Source organism: Pituophis catenifer, unplaced genomic scaffold (assembly GCF_029215685.1).
Source record: "Pituophis catenifer annectens isolate HBS135680 unplaced genomic scaffold, rPitCat1.0.hap2 SCAF_8, whole genome shotgun sequence".
NCBI lineage: Eukaryota > Metazoa > Chordata > Lepidosauria > Squamata > Colubridae > Pituophis > Pituophis catenifer.
Window position 1 is genome coordinate 42639770 of NW_027256888.1, and position 17775 is coordinate 42657544.

At 40.3% G+C, this 17775-nt stretch overlaps 1 protein-coding gene across 1 annotated transcript in view; it reads right to left on the reverse strand.

The window, feature by feature from the left end:
• TUSC3 (tumor suppressor candidate 3) overlaps positions 1-17775 on the reverse strand; it is a 143106-nt gene that overhangs the window by 85878 nt on the left and 39453 nt on the right. Inside the window, exon 2 of the mRNA XM_070948257.1 lies at positions 12110-12279. Coding sequence (XP_070804358.1) covers positions 12110-12279 — 170 coding nt within the window. The remainder of the gene's footprint in view (positions 1-12109; positions 12280-17775) is intronic.

Consider the following 17775-nt stretch of genomic DNA (forward strand, 5'->3'; position numbering starts at 1 on the left):
CGATGCAAGCCTTGAGACACCTTGCAATTGTGGATGGAGTTACTTTCTTTCCCAAGGAACTGGGCTGAAATGATACAAAAAGAGATTCAGTTTTTCTGAAAGATGCGGTTCTGTCAATGTACTTGCGAAATGTCATCTAGAGTGCGCCAACATCGTTCCCTGGGATGTGTAGGATCGGTGCAAAAGTTTGGTAGAACGACCTCCTGTGCCCTGTGAAACCATGAATTGATTCTGGGCACGAAGGTCGGGTCCAGTCGGAGAATTACTCTGTTGGGGTAGAAAATACATAAGTCCTTGCGCACCAATAGAGCAGCCATCTCGGAGATCCTTCTTGCTGATGTAATTGCTATTAGAAATGAGACTTTGAAGGTAAAAATCTTGAGACTGACGGACCCCAACGGCTTGAATGGAGGGGTTGTGAGCGCTTGTAGAACAAGATGCAGATCCCAGGAGGGATACCTATGTACGGTAGGAAGTCGTAAATTGGAGGTACCTTTCAGGAAACTCCTCACCTTTGGATGTTGAGATAGGGTGGTGGAGCCCTCAGAATGCACTATGGTCACCAAAGCAGCCACCTGCCTGCAGAGTGTGCTGGTAGAAAGCCCCTGCTTAAAGCCTGAATGGAGGAAGCTCAGAATATCCGGAATAGAGGCTAGGGTAGGCGTTATGTGCGAACTGCGGCACCAGCGAGAAAATGCTGACCACGTGGCTTCGTAGACCCTGGTAGTAGATGGGTGGCGAGAAGCCTGGATGATGGAAATGACTTCACTTGAGAATCTGGAACCTTTCAGGATTTCCCTCTCAAGTGCCAGACGGCTAGTTGAAGCCATTGTGGCTCGGGATGAAGTATGGCCCCGTGGCTGAGGGAAATCCTGTCTGGTGGAATCCGCCAAGGATACCGACAGTGCCACTAGGTCTGCAAACCACGGCCTCCTGGGCCAGTGTGGTGCCACCAGGAGAATCTCCGCCTACTCATCCAGAAGTTTCCAGATGACCCTCGGAAGGAGTGGGGTCGGAGGAAAAGCATACAGGAGCCCTTGAGCTAGGGCACTCTGAGGGCATCGGTTGCTTCGGCCCCTGGTGTCGGAAAACGGGAAAAGAATCGTGGTAATTGATTGTTCCTGGGAGTGGCGAACAGGTCCACGCATGGTGGGCCGAATCTGGTTGTCAGTTGGTGGAAAAGGTCTGGGTGGAGACGCCATTCTGATTGGTCAATGGTTGATCTGCTCAACCAGTCCACTTGTTCATTGTTCGCTCCTGAAATATGCTCCGCCTGAAGGGAAAGGAGATGAGATTCCGCCCAGAGGCCCAGACTCGCCGCTTCGGACATCAGAACCTTGTCTGTTCACGTGTGCCTTGGCGGTGATGTTGTCGGTCAACAGCAACACATGATGGTTCCTCAGCGATTGGTGGAAGTGGCACAGAGCTAGATGGGCAGCTCTCAACTCCAGCCAGTTGATGTCGTGTAACAGATCTTGTGGAGACCATCTGCCCTGGACCATCTGGGAGTCCAAGTGAGCTCCCCAACCGAATAGGCTGGCATCTGAGGTCAGTGTTAATCGAGGAAGATCCTTGAAGAGACAGCCTTTCTCTAGGGAAGGAGACATCCACCAGTCCAATGATCGTAGGACGTTGCGTGGCACTCGTACCCTGGTCGTGGAATGGCTGTTGCCTGCTCGTTGGCTCAGTAATAGGAACCATTGCAGGGTCCAAGAATGTAGCCTTGCCCAAGGGACTATGGCAAGACAGGAAATCATCTTTCCTAACAGCTGGGACAATATTGCTAGAGACACTGATCGGGATGACCTGACCTGCTGTATCATGGCTCGTAAGCTGGCCTGACATTCTGGTGACAGGAATACCTGACAGCTGAGTGAGTCTATGCGTGCCCCTAAGTGTAGAATACTGTGAGAGGGAGTCAACTGGCTCTTTTCCAGATTTATTGAAAACCCATGGATCTGAAGTGTGTGTATCGTCTCTGAGAGATCCTGCCTTGCCTGTCTGAGGGATGACGACTGGATCAAAATATCGTCTAGGTAACATTGGAGCCTGATGGGGCAGGTCCGAAGATGGGTCACCACAACATCCAGGAGCTTGGTAAAGGTTCTGGGGGCAGAGGAGAGACTGAAGGGGAGGGCTCTGTATTGAAAGTGTTGTCCTGCGTAGCAGAATCTGAGATATTTCCTGTGTGAGATCCGAATTTGTATATGCAAGTAGGCTTCTTTGAGATCTATGGATGTGAGCAGATCCCCTTGTCTGATGCAATTTAGTACGGTGGTTAGGGATTGCATCTTGAAGCGCTTGTATTTTATGTGCATATTGAGTCTTTTGAGATCTAAGATTCCCCCGTTGCCCCCGGATTTTTTCTGGACCAGAAAGAGAATCGAATAGAAGCCGAGACCCCGCTGTTGTACAGGTACCGGTTCTATGGCCTGTATGGAGAGCAGGTGGTGGATCTCGGCCTCCATCAGAGACCTCTTGGTGGGTACCTCTGGGTAGAGTGCAGGAGATGAATCTCCTTGGTGGGATGGAAGAGAATTCTAGGGTGAGACCCAGGGCTATGGAGTCGGGAGATAAATGTTCCTACTCCGACTCCGACTCCTCAGTTTTTTGTACTTCCGACTCCGACTCCATGTACCCAAAATTTCTTCCAACTCCGACTCCACAGCACTGTCAGGGCTATGGAGTCGGGAGATAAATGTTCCGACTCCGACTCCTCAGTTTTTTTGTACCTCCAACTCCAGGTACCCAAAATTTCCTGACTCCGACTCCTCAACTCCAACTCCGACTCCACAGCGCTGGTGAGACCGAGCCTGACTGTTTGCAGAGCCCAGGCATCGGCTGTGGTTAGTTCCCATTGGCGGCAAACAACGAGAGACGGCCTCCAATGGGAACCCCTGACTGAGAGTCACTTGGATCTGCGGTAGGGTCTACCGCTAGCTCCTCGAAAGGGTCTCTGTGATTGAGACTGTCAGGGCCTGTCCCTGAACAAAGCTCTATCCTGGGAACGATTGGTGGGGGGAAGGTAGGTCCTCTGGTAGGAGAAGGAGGAGGGGGAGAAGGGGGCGGAGTAACCGCCCTCAGGCCCACGAAAGGACTGCCTGCAATAAAAGGCTAAGTATCTCCTGTCAGCCCTTCTATGTGAAAACGGAAGCACCTTCCGTTTGTCCTTAGTCTCCACTAAAATGGGGTCTAGCACCTGGCCGAAAAGGTTGCCTCCTTGGAAGGTAGCTGATGCCAGCTTCCATTTGGATTTCATATCGGCTTGCCAATGGCGAAGCCATAGCAGGCGTCTGGATGTAACATTAGATGCCAACGCCCTGGAAGCAAATTTGGCAGCGTTAAGGGTAGTGTCTGCAGAATATCCTGCAGCCGCTATCAATTTGTTGATGTCCTGATGTAATCTGACATCCCCTGGTGGTGCACGTGCTTACATCTGGCGTAGCCACAGAAGAGATGTTATATTAAAAAAGGGTGCTGCTGTGGCTGATCTAATTGCCCAGGCAGCTGCTTGATGTGTTTTACAAAGTGACATCTCTGCTTTCCTATCCTCGGTTTTTAACCCCTCAGCTGAGTCTGATGGAAGAATATTTGAGGAGGCCAGATTGGCAAAGGGAGCATCTATAGCCGGTACTTTAAGCATATCCTCCACTTCTTGCTCTACAGTATACATCTTCTTGTCCAATCCACTGGGATTGGACAAGGACCCAGGTTGGTTCCATTGCTTTCGAATAATGTCTACAAACAATTTGGGGGAAGGAACAACCTCTTGAGTAGTTACTGGTTCAGTGAAAAGACGGGTGCTGCTCAGTAGAGCGCTCCAATGCCCCAGATGCCACCCCTAAGTTTGCAGTAGTTTTGGCCTTATATAGTAAGGTCTTAAACATGCTGGGATTAAAAAGACCAGTGAATGCCGGTTTGTCAGGTGATCTACCTTCATCCTCATATAGCTCAAGCTCTGCAAGGTCTTCCTCCTCGCCAGTGTAGGAAATCTCGCTGCCCTGATACTCATGGGGTGAATGAGGAGCATGAGAATAAGATCTGTCAGGCTGACCCTGAGGCACATTGGGTGTAGTCCCGCTGGAAGTGGGAGCAGGTATGCCCCTCCTTAGAAGGGCTGAATCAATGCCCTGTACAATGGTCTGGGCCAGGTTGTGGCAGAGTTCCTGAGAAAGGACAGGGTTCTGGCTCTCCTCAGGCCGGAGCCCCGCCGCTGTAGGAGTGAATGTGGCTGAGGGAGCTGCCTTTCTGGGGGCTGAAATGGCCACCTGGTCTGATGTGTCTTGACTAGATAAGGGAATGGCATCCTCAACACAATCAATAATTTCTTCTGGGAAATCCTGAATTGGGTCTGGAGACCAGTTTAATTTATCCTCAGGCTGTGCAGAAGAAGAGCTGCCCTGATCTAGAGAAATATTGGCCTCAGGCTGGCTTGGGAGGGGCCTTGAGCTTGTAAAGGCTTCTGCCTGCTTTTTGGCTTTAGCAAATTGCCTTTCTAGGGCTTTTTGCCTACGTTCTGCATCTTTATCAGCAGCTGTGGAAGTAGAAGCCTTGGATCTAGTGGAATGCCCAACAGGTGCATTGATTGCCTTACTTTGATCAGAAGACATCATTTTCCTGGAAGTAGAAGATGAGGCTGCAGTATCTTTAGTGTGAGTTGAACTGCGATCCGCCATCTTGAATGAATAAGCAGATTTTAATTACAAGAGCACTTGAATAGCAACTGGTTCAGTATTACTTCTCTGTCTCCAATTCTAGTAATAAAAGTGCAAACCGACACTACAGTTTGCAAGCGCAATTACAACTGCTGTAATTTTAGGCTTGAGGCAGCTCCAATAGCCCCCTGCGCAAGTACAATGAGTCAGCAGCAAACAAAATGGCACGGAACCGACACTACAGTCCCCAAGCCAAACCACCAATTGCAAGCGCCAAATCAGCAATGTGATTTGTGAGCGCTAGAGCCGCTCGCCCAACTCACGCTTTTCCTTTAAAAGCCAAAAAGATCCTCCAAAGCTGCTTTCCTGCTCAAAGGGCTGATTTAGTTAAAGCAGAGCTGATGCACTCGCAATTGCAGCAATTAAGAGCTCCGGAGCTATCCTGCTCCACGTAGCAGCCTCTGGCCGTCGCGCGGCATTTGGAATAGTTTTTTTTTTATTATTATTATTTATGAAGTTCAAGTCAATTAGAGAGGAAGAGGGTAATAATTGTGGCTATTAAAATAATTTTTGTAAAATTTAAGTACTGGAGAGAACAAGGATAAGTCACTCTAGGCTGACTGAGTTGAAACACTGAAGGATCATGGGAGGAAGAGGCGTGGCTATGCAAGTTCAACCCAGTCACTGGCCAACCAGCCTGAGGAAATCCCAGAGCTTGGACTCTCCAAGCAGCGCACAGGAGAAGAGAACAGTAGTCAAGCACATATCATCTCGGAAATGGAGGAAGAGCTGCAAAGCTATCAAGTAAACAACCCACTTATAGGACCTGAAAGTCAACAGCCAGGAGCAAGGGTAAAATAAGATCTCCATCAAAAAAGAAATGGACCCACAGTGTCTGTGTATATGGATGTATACCTATACAAACATGAGGCTCAGACTGATTTCTACTGCAATGCAGCTATACCAGAAATAAATCAATTCAGCTCTTCAATATTGTAAACATCATGGGAAAACAAAAGCCAAAACGCTGCAGATTTTTTTGCATTGAATTCCCCTAAGTAGAACTGAGGATATAACTGAACAGCTGATCTACGTATATTCAGCACAGTTGTCTGCTGATGGGAGGCTTTCCAGACATGCAAATGCTTCCACATTTGTTTGCTAACATTTATTTGTTAGATTTGTATACTACTTTCCTTCAGGAGCTCCTTTCCCCCTTTTTTTCTCCTAACTATAACCTCTAAGATATCTTTGTCTAAGAGAGAAAATAATTGCTTAAACCTGGTTCTCTGATGCCAGTCCAATACCTTAAGCACCAAATCCCACTCCTTAAGGGAACCAATGCAGCATTTCAGTTCATAAGAAAGTTTTTTACATGCATACCTTGCTACTGCAGATAGGCACGTTATACAGGTAGTCCTGTATAACGTAACATTATACAGGTAGTCCTGTATAACGTGACCACCATTCATTTAGTGACCTTTTAAAGTTACACAGGCACTGAAAAAAGTGGCTTATGTTTTTCACACATATGACCATTGCAGAATCCCCATGGTCACATGATTAAAATTTGGGTGCTTGGAAACTGGCATGTATTTATGACGGCTGCCATGTCCCAGGATCATGTGATTATATTTTGCAACCTTCTGATAAGCAAAGCCAATGGAGAAAGCTGATTCACTTAACAAATGTGTTACTAACATAACAAGTACAGTGATACACTTAACAACTGTTGCAAGGAAGGTTGTAAAATGGGGCAAAATTTACTTAGCAATTATCTTGCTTAGCAAAGGAAATTTTGGACTCAATTGTAGTCGTAAACCGAGGACTACGTATACTCATAGACAAATGGCTAATAGTAACATCGCCAACATGGCCTGAAAAATGGATAGGCTTTGCTTGCATGTTGAATTATGACTATAAATGTATAGTCTGAAGGGTCTCACATTCTGCTTGGTAGATTTGAATGGTCCCAGAGACTTCCAAAGGGTATTACCAATATCCTTACACATTGTAGTGTGCAATGTCATCAAGTCTTACTGAAGCTGCAACAATCTTGGCTTGCAGGAAGGATATTATCTATGCATGTATACTAAAAGCTCATTACTTATCATCCACCTTAACTTTTACAAGCAATTACCTAAATCAGTAGCTGTGTGTGGTAAATCTGATGCTGGCCTATGTTCAGGGGATCATAAACATGTTCAAGAGCTTATCCCTAAGATTTTGCATCTTTGCTAAAGTAATGAGAAATAAACAGTCCCACAAGAAATTTCCAGTGAACACAAAAGTAGAATGCCTTCTCTCCGTTTTACCCAGCTCAGGAGAAGAGATGGGGAAATTCCAGACTTTTTGCTGAATCTATGGTCTCAAGATATTGCAGAACTATAATTCCCAGAATGGATAATGGTAGGATGGGAATTGTAGGTCAGTAACATTAGAAGGGCAAGAGGACTCCCACCCTCATGTAGACAAAACCAGTAAAATATAAGCCTCAGAAGGCCTGATCTTGTAAACCCTGAAAAACACACACACACACACACACACACACACACACACACACACACGTGTGAAGGGACAGCTACTAGAAAGTGGGTTTTGTTTCTTCCTGACAGATAAAATATTTCTCTTCTTACTGGCAATTGTTCCAAGACTGGACAGACAATGAGCAGCAAATTTCAGTTTCATTTATTACCTGTGGGATTAAGAACAATTATATTCTCTTAAATGATGACCACCAACATCATTGGTGGTCAACCTGGCTATAAAGATCTGGATATCAATGTAATAACCTTGAATCTTGCTGGTTTATTTTTTCCTCCACTTTTTGTGTATTGTCTCTTTTAGTTTGTGAACTCTAATCGTAAGCCTTTTATGATTATTGATGTGAACTTTTATAAGAAATAATTTCTCTGAAAAGCAATATAAACTGAAATAAAAGAAAAAAGAGGAAAGATTAGAGGACAATGAAAAGGCAGAAAGCACGCTATGAACTGCTGGGAGAGTTGACATTAGACTCTATTATAGTTAAACTAGTAATATACTTTCAGATATTTCACAGTGTCAGTTTCTAATTTTACTCATTTACTTGATACAGATACAATCCAACTTTCACTAGTTTTAGGTACAGCTTGAATAGCCACTTTTTGATAGAGGAGATTGCTTTTCCACTACATTTGCTGAGCAAAATTGATAGTTTCACTTAGCTTTCCAGAATAGGAGGAGAAAATCCTTAATTTCCAGAGGCATCATTAGCTCCCGAATGTTCAAGTGAGACAATGATAAGAGGCAGACCTAAGTGATGCACTGACTTATTTTATTAGTGGTCAGTGGCATTACTTTAGGTGACCAAAAGATTACCCTCCTTACTTTTTTTTCGATAACTTGGATATGGAGGATGGTGGCTGTGATGAGCATGTTTAAATGATACCCCAGTCTCTCAAGGTCAGCTATGGCTCAAGTCCACATTTTTAAAAAAACCAATATGAAATGAGAATCATTGAACCTGACTAATTACAGCAATTAAGCAAGGCTATTTACTTTGCATAATTTATTTTTCTTGTGCTGGCCCCAGGAGAAGCAAAGATTATTAACAAGCACTGGTGCCTTGGCCTTCTATCCACTATCATTCTGTTTGCAGAGATTGGCAACACACAATATTTGTCTTCCAAACCATAACATTTGCAAATTCTTAAGGAAAAAAAACACTCAAGTGAAGGTTCTCAGTTCATTGGAGTCTGCAGCCTATACATAATGGCATGATTATAGAAGATGGAAAGAAAATATTCAAAACCAATGTTCCCTCTGATTTCTCAGCATAATTCTCCTTTCCTAAAACAAACATATCCTATTATGCTTTTCATTCCAAAGGGTATCAGTATATTCTCTAGCAGAGATTCTCTGGAAAATAGATAACAGAAATATTTGAAAATATTTCCTTTTTTATACCAGCAATTAATGCTAAAACAGGAACATCATTTTAAAAACTGAAAATATTCTTCACATTTTTAATACTTCAAATTCAAAGCATGAATATACAACCATATTCTACAAAAGGAGGCTCACAGATCTTAAATCTCTGAGTATATCTAACCACTTCAAAGTAATTCTAACACAAAATGTAAAAAAGAATCATTAAAATGTCTATGTGTTCTTAATGCATGTGTCAGGTTTCGATGTCACTTCAACCTGCATTTACTCTAGTGCTGACAGCATGTTCATTTCCTTACTGTAAAACAGTATATAGGGAATACTTTTAAGTTTTTCAGCAAACTTCATACATGACCAGAATTTATCTTCTATATATACATGTTTGAAATTCCCAACTTTTAATTGCTTAATTGTTCAAGAAATATTAACTTTCTCTTATTTTCAGGTAAATAAATGTCAACTTCATTTTTTTTTTCCTGTAGCAAAGCTGTGATGTTAAATCTAAATTATTTAAAATGTTTTGAACTAGAAGCAATGAATTAATTGTTTCTTTTTTTAGATGTCCAGCTGCATTCTTATGAAATGATGAGCTTGCAGTCCTAATATTTATTTATAGATAGATTCTACTGAAATTAATGGGATATGTTCACAGCCTATAGCATGTAAAAGATGAATCTTAAGCCCTCTTCTTCCCTGCCCCGTCAGTAAATGGGATCCTTTTATGAAATGACAATATTTATGAGTATAAAATCCCATGAACAAAAAGATTTACACCAAGATCAGCATAATGAAATGTGTTACTAGCTCTTTCATGTAATAATCAGGGCAGTAAGCATTTAAAGCTGCTCTGATCATTCCTGATCTTCACCCTCCTGAGGATAAAGCAGTTTCTTGGCAACAAACACTAAGCCCCTTTACTGTTTGCCAAACCAATTCTGTCATGCCAACCTGTCACTCAAAAAAGGCACTACAGGAACCTGTTCAGAGTGTATTTCCTGGAAAAAGGAAACTGAAGGTGAACACAATGAGGAACTATATGGACATATAAAAAGCCAAACAGAGCTCAGCGTATAACTAATTCTGGCAACCATTTTCTCCCCAAGCATGTCTTAAGGCAGGCGTAGGTGCTGCTAAAACTGCAAGTGTCTACTTATGAGTACCTTTAGCAACTCCTATAGTGTGCAACACCAACAACTCATGAACATGTCTGCTCTCTTCAGCATGCTGCAGAGAACACAGGAATGCGTCGAGTGCTTCTGCAGTTGCACAGACTAAGACAATTTTTTCCTAACAATGTTTTTCACCTTTCCAGCCCAGCAAATCTAATCCAAACTATGAGATTCAGAAACTTAACTAGGTAATTAAAATAATTAAAATACTAAAATACACAAATCAATTTGGTGATATATCATAATTATGTTTCCCTTCCAGGACCACTCTTTCCGATAGAATCATCCCATCTGGGGCACTCATTTCCTCTTGTCTCATAACCTTCAGAAGAGACCCAATGAAGCATCAGTAGTAGCAGCCTCCTCCCCCAGCCAGCCATACTTTGCCAGCAGGCATCCCAGTTACTCCTTTGTCCTCCCTCTTTCCACATATAAGACTGCACCATTTTCCATTCCTTCATGATCCTCAGAAAAGCTGTACTGAAGCCTTTTCCTCCTCCTCTTCCTCAGCTAACCCACAGAACTGCATGCCACTTTGCTGGAGGAGGCAGGACAAAGGAAGCTATGGACTACTAGGTAAACTGTACCACCACCACCTCACCGCTCTCCATTCCAGTGTGTTTCCAAAGGCCCCATCCCTCCAGGTGGTAAGACCACTACCAGCCAGCCCTACCTTGGCAGCAAGGTCTCTCTTTTATTCTTCCCTCACTGGTCACTATCATGTTTCAAATTTTGCCTCAGTCTAAAGCAGCCAATGGTCAGTCACTTCAAGGACAGCTGACTGGGTGCAGGGGCCAAAGGGAGATGAGGAAGAAGTGGGGATATACCCTTCCCAACTTTCCTTGTGCCCTACAACCTACATGTTTCCAGGAAGTGTAATCAGAAGACATGGTAGTGTTACCAAATTTGCCAAATTTCAATCCCATGGTAATCAAGGATCCATGCATTCTGTAAGTATTTTGGATTATGTTGCTCCAAAATTGTTATTCTATGATGTAATATTTCATCCAATTGAATGTTACAAGGTATCAACAAGAGTTTAAGTAATTTTTTTAAAAAAATTGATTTATATGCCGCCCTTTTCTGGAGACTCAGGGCGGCTTACAATGTGTTAAGCAATATAGAAAATATTATAGAAATTAAACTATATAATGGATATTGTTTTTATGAAATTTTTACTGACTGCTGTATTTTTATCTATTCTAGAATTTGCTATGTATTGGTCTACTGTTATAAATCACAATTAAGTTGTAAGATTTAGTGACATAAAAATTAAATAAACAAACTGCACCAAGTTCTTTACAGAATAGTAAGATTCCATCTACACAACTGCCAATGAAGTAAATCACTGCTTCCTTTTTAGGTAGCATATTTTAATACAATTTTAAGCATACTGTTCCTCTTTCCCACCCCCTCCAGCCAGCCATTCTTTCATACATACTCTCCACAGCTATGACTGCTAGTCATGCAAAATAGGCTCCAAAATGTTACAAAAGTATCTGGAGTAAATAGAAACAGGAACAAAGTTCCAAGCAGAAACCCATGAAATGTCAATTATGCTTTTAAAAAATATGCTACTGAAAGTGTTCACAAGTAAAAATTGCTGGATTTGATAATTATTTATTTGTTTGTCAAACATGTACAAGATGACAAGTATAGGTATGAACATAAACATAAACAAAGGAAGTAAATACAAATAATAAATTTACTTTACAAATAGAAAATAACTGATTCATGTTTAACTCATTTCCTGCAGAGACATACTGGAGGCAATTCAGCATTATTAGGATCAGACGCTATATGGATTGTGTACATAGTCCAAACCTGATAGTAGATCAGGCCATTAGCAGAATAAGAAGCAGATGAAAACTGTACTGTATCTCCTCTAAACAAAGAATCTCTTTTTATTCTTTGCATGGAACTGGTAAGATAGGAGCAAGACATTTGAACACTATTATAACTTTTATAAACTTTTATAATTTTTTTTTCATAATGGCTTCTTAGCTTTTCTACAATAAATTCCCTTATCAGACTTTATCTATTTATTTTTCAAGCCTGTATGGCTGCCCATCTGACAAAACAAGTGACTTCTTGGATTGTTGTGTGACACGCTATCCAAGCTGTTAGGGGGAAGTGCTAGATGTATTAAGTAGCTAAGAAACTTTTAATGGAGGGGAGGGGAGTGCAGGGGAGGCGAGGAGAGGAGAGGCGAAGCGAGGAGAGGAGACAAGAAGCGAGGCGAGGCGAGGCGAGGCGAGGCGAGGCGAGGCGAGGCGAGGCGAGGAGAGGAGAGGAGAGGAGAGGAGAGGAGAGGAAAGGAAAGGAAAGGAAAGGAAAGGAGAGGAGAGGACTTACCTGCAAACTGAACATTGTCTCTGTGGCTGCAAAGCTGTAAACATCACAATCACTGAATAGTTGCGAGGTGGCGCCTTCACAAACCTTCTGAATTTGTCTCCATTCATACGGATGACTGAGCGCCTTGAACTCCATTCAATAAGCTGTTCTACCTTCTCTGCTAAAAGATTCTGAAATCAAACACAAAGATAAAGGCTGCATTAAAAAAGTTTTATATGCCAGGTTGCTGTCATAAATATATATGCTGTACTTCTGAAGTCACAAACTTAATAGATGCTTCTGCTAGAATAATTTTATACTGCCATTTCCCTGTAGAAAAGTTGGTTTAAGGAGAACTTCTAGTAGTATAAGTTCCTGAATTTGTCTGAAATAATGATGTTTGAAAGAACAGAACAAGACTGAGTAATGTAAGCAACTTCAGATGCTTTTTTTCCAAAATAAAATCTAATTTATAAATTAGATTTATAATATCAAAATAAAATGTAATTATAAAATTACAATAGCCCATGGATTAATTAAAATACCACATTTAAACAGTGAAATTTCTGAAGATTTCAGCCATTTGAGCTTATTTAGAAGGAACTTGGGAGTTCACTCTGCACCCAGAACTGAAAAAAAGATTAATAAAACTTGGAACAGTATCTTCCATTCACATCAAAACTTCTTGAAAAATCTATTATTTAACTACGCATATATAGTGCCAATTTTGTACTATGGAAATACAAAAGAATAATAGAGTTAAGTGCCATAACAAAGTGCCAGTATTCCTCTTCCTGCCCCAACAGCTACAGAAACGCATATTTCACTGGTTAGTTGCTGATACAACATGTATTAATAGTAGCTGTCAATCCATAATAAAGAACTTACATATGACAATATAAAAGTCTATATATTAATAGGTGATGTGAAGATATGGTTCTATAAATCTGATCAATCTGAAATAATTCATCTTTTGTCCAGTTAACCAGCTGGGACCAGACCAGATACTTCAACATTTGCCTTATTTGTCCAGCTTTTTACTCCTTAGCATTTGGAATTTTTTATTGGCCTTCATGCCACCTACCTGGACAAAGAGTGAAATCACAAAACTATTTTCCCCCAATTAAATTAAGTGCAGTATTAAATCTCTGGATGTCACTCTGCAGATCTACAATTATGAATAATGATCTTTCAAAACTGTCTTCCAGCCATCTAACATAATAGCCTCCCTATTTGATTAAGATGAGCACCATATAAATTTGCAGAATGAGTGAGTGAATGGAAAAAAAATAAGTGAGTATTTTGAAATTACACATGTTGGTCCTCTCAACAGGGAATGATGAACTTGAAGGGGTCCTTGGTGATCTCTGAGTTTAGTTGTTTTCTTGCAAATTTTTCATTACCCAAGCTAGGTAACATCAGTGCAATAAAGGAGTGGAGTTTGCTCTCAGCTTATATTCTAATAGCTTGTCCTGTCAATGTTGGTGGGGATGGTCTTAGAGGTTCTTTGGTTGGGGTGTTGTTTACTTGATTATTGGTCTGACGTTAATCTTGGAGATAATGTATGCTCATCTGGGTGCTCATTACTTGTGGGGAGGTATTTTGATCTTTTTGTTCCCTCTTTGGCTTGTTGATTGTCTCTTTTGCATAATATATAGATATGGTTTATGTCTATGTGTCTACTGAAGGCTAATTTGTCAGAGTGCCAGGTCCCTAGAAATTCCTTAGCATTTTTGGACTTGGCTTGATCTAAGATGGTTGGTTTCCCAATTGAAACTATGGTTAAGTCCGACCATATTTTGTGAAATTAAAGAGTTTCATCATGTCTTCTGACTGCTGGTTGGTGTTTATGGATAAATTCTGCCAGCCTTCTACATCTTTGTCCTAATAGTTTTGAAGTCATTACACTGTAGGTTATAAATCTCCTTTTTTCTTCCTGGGCTGCTAGTCTTTTGGTGTAATTAGGACGTTTTGAAGGGCTTTACTGCAACAGCCACTACATATGACAAACAGGCAGAAGGTTACGTTAATTTCCTCTCTGGCCTGTATTAGTGTACATCTATTGAAAAAAGAAAGTTCTTTTCACTAATGCATTCGGAGAACAAATGTTGAAACTAGTCTCAAATATATATATACTATCTTTCCCATCCTGCTGCTACTCAGCTATATCATGTAGTTTAGATTTACATAGTTCTGTCATGTAATGTATGGTTGTTGCCCAAAAATAATTCATAAATCTTCATGGGATAAAAGCCACTATCTTGTTTATGATTTATAGAAAATAATACAACAGTTTCCTGTTACACTTTTTCAGAGTATACAGCAAACACCCATTGGTTGGCTAAAATGGCAGCTTCTGAGTTGCCAACACACTTATAGATGGCAAATTTAGGATTAAGGTGAGAGGATTATCACAGGATTAGAGAGTTGCTGAGTTCCTACCAATATGAAACAGATGATTCAGAATAGCTTGTCATGTTATCAAGGCTGAATGGATAACGCATTCTGTTCTGAATAAAATCTCTGGTATCTCTGTTGACACAGGATACTAAGATTTACATAAATCTCACAAATATAACTGTAGCCTCTGCTTGTCCAGTTATATTGGATGCTTTTTAAGTTTTAGACATTTGGATGTAGACCTTGAAAAAATGTGGCTTGATAAAAGCATCCAAGACAGAAAATATTACTGAAGGGCTGCTAGTAGAAAACCTGAATTCCATCATATAAACAATTTTCAAAAACCTTCAATATTTTATTATTTTATCAAAATGTTTGAACACATTGTGACATCTCAATGTCATCCTCAGATGGCAATGATTATTTGGATGGTGGTGTGTTTCTAATATTTTGAAGCACAGAAAGTTTTACTGGATTGAAAGTTCTAACATAGCTTTAAAATAGCTTCAAAACAAAATGATGGCTTCAACACTTTTCTTTAAATCCAGGAAGACAAAAATATCATCCCCCTATATTGACAACATCACTCTACTATTTGATAATGTTTGAAGCCTGGATGCAGGTTACTGCCAGCCCTGCAAATAGACTAGAATAAACTCCACAAGAAAACATATAGTTTATTGAGATAGGCTTTAATAATGGACCCTAAGGGACAGTTTGTGCTATCTCTCTTCTCTTTCTTATAACTTAGTGAATCTGCGAGATATTTGCCTGGCCACTTCAAATATTATCTAGTTTCCCAGAACGTAAACTATGTCTCATTCCTCTTTGCCTTGGTAACAGTTGCATATTTCTGTCAAGGTCATTTCCAATATTCCAGTCCAGAATAGAACAAAATAACAGAATTGGAAGGGACCTTGGCGGTCTTCTAGTCCAACCCCCTGCTCAAGACGGAGACCTTATATCATTCCAGAGAAGTGGCTGTCCAGTCTCTTCTTAAAAGTCTCCTTGATTGAGCACCCACAACTTCTGAAGGCAAGCTGTTCCACTGATTAATTGTTCTACAGGAAATTTCTCCTTAGTTCTAGGTTGCTTCTCTCCTTGATTAGTTTCCCATCTATTGCTTTTTGTCTTGCCTTCTCTTCTAGTCCTTTGGAAAATAAGTTGTCCCCCCCTTCTTCTTTCAGGCAGCCCCTCAAATATTGGAACACTGATATCATTTCACCCCTAGTCCTTCTTTTCACTAGATTAGACATATCCAAATCCTACAAATCCTTTGTTGCTCTTCTTTGCACTCTTTCCAGAGTTTCAACATCTTTTTTTATATTGACATGACCAAAACTGGATGCAGTATGCCAAGTGTGGTCCTACCAAGTCACATTACTAACACTTCATCTGATCTTGATTCTATCCCTGTTTTAATGCAGCCTAGGATTACATTGGCTTTTTTGGTGGCTGCAGCAGCCACTAAATTTAAATAAATAAGAAAATAATAATACGGGTACACACGATCAACTTGGCAAATAATTTATGCTTGGAAGTACATAACAAAATGTACAAAATCCCTGTTGGTTCTGCTGGACCTCTCAGCAGCTCTTAGTTCTATTCACGGAATAATAGTGAATAAAAATAATGCTGAATGATATTAATGAGAAACTCTATTGATGCAAACTCACAAAAAATGAAATCAGTTGATGTACATGTAAATATGATGCCATTCAATAAATATATATTCATACTACCAACAAATCTATCCAAAGAACACAATTTAAGGTACACAAGAAAGCTGAATACAATAAATGGCAGGCTGGAAGAGCTGTTTGCCAACACTGCCAACTGAAAATCATCTTAAGTGGCTAGCCACCTACTGTCTTTGTGATTAATAACTCAAGACAATGTATACAATCGGAACAATGTACTGTTTCTTTAAAGTATGCCAGCTATATACTGGCAACTGATCAAAGCCGAATTACAGAACAGGGTGAAAAAAGTACATTTAAAACAGTTAACATTACAGCCATTATTAAAAAGGCACAATAAAGAATGTTGTTCAGGAAGGTAAGACTGCCCCAGGAGTTATTGATACAATTTTACAGAAGAATTATTGAGTCTGTCATTTGTACTTCTATAACTGTCTGGTTTGGTACAGCAACCAAACAGGACAGGTACAGACTTAACAGACAGTTAAGACTGCAGAAAAAACAATCACAAACAGCCTGCCTTCCATAGAAGACCTATATATTGTGCGGGTCAGAAGGAGGGATGAGAAGATATGGGCATAAACTGTTTCACCTCTTCCCTTGAAATGGCACTATAGGGCATATCAAAGCAACTAAACCCAAGGACATTTTCCCCCTCATGTCATCACTCTGCTGAACATCTAATTCTCACAGTGCTATCTAACGTCTGTTTATTTACCCATGTAGTATGGCTATAATATTATTATTTATCCTTCTTATTATCTTCTTTACTCCCCCCTCTTATTGGTATTATTGTTATGTTTACTATTACTGTTATTGTTATGTTGCTTCTCCATGTGCACTGACAGCTTCTGCACTGGAGCCAAATTCCTTGTGTGTCTAATCACACTTGGACAAATAAGATATTCAATTCAATTGAGTTCGATTCAAAATATTAGTTTGTCAGAAATACATTGACATATGGTCTTGAAAATCAATAAAATTATTTTATAATTTTATAATTATTTTATTTTATTCCAACAGGCTGGTCTGGCCTAACTCTCCCTTTTAAATTGGCTTTTAAATTGGGTTTTAAATGTTTTTTAGATAAATTGGATGTTTTTAATTTGTTTTTTGAGCCTAAATTATTTAATCTGTTTTTAATAGTTTTTTAACTTTTGTATGTCTCTGTATTTTATTTTGGCTGTTCACCGCCCTGAGTCCTTCGGGAGTAGGGCGGTATACAAATATGATAGATAGATAGATAGATAGATAGATAGATAGATAGATAGATAGATAGATAGATAAATAAATAAATAAAATGCTGAGGGTCGAACATTTTTATACGATATCATAGTAAAGAAATCTCTTAGGCCAGGTTAATCAAAATATCATTATTTGCATATATGCATTAAACTTTATACTAACAATTATGTGTTAATGAGTATAAAAATAATACAAGGTTTAGAACTCTCACACTTCATAAACATCATATTACTCCCAAGTACCACAATATTTGTAACACCAACATGGGTTTCTGATTAATATAAATTATGTCAATTTAAATGGCAGTTTTACTGCTAACATCTTTGTAAAGTTGAAGGCAGT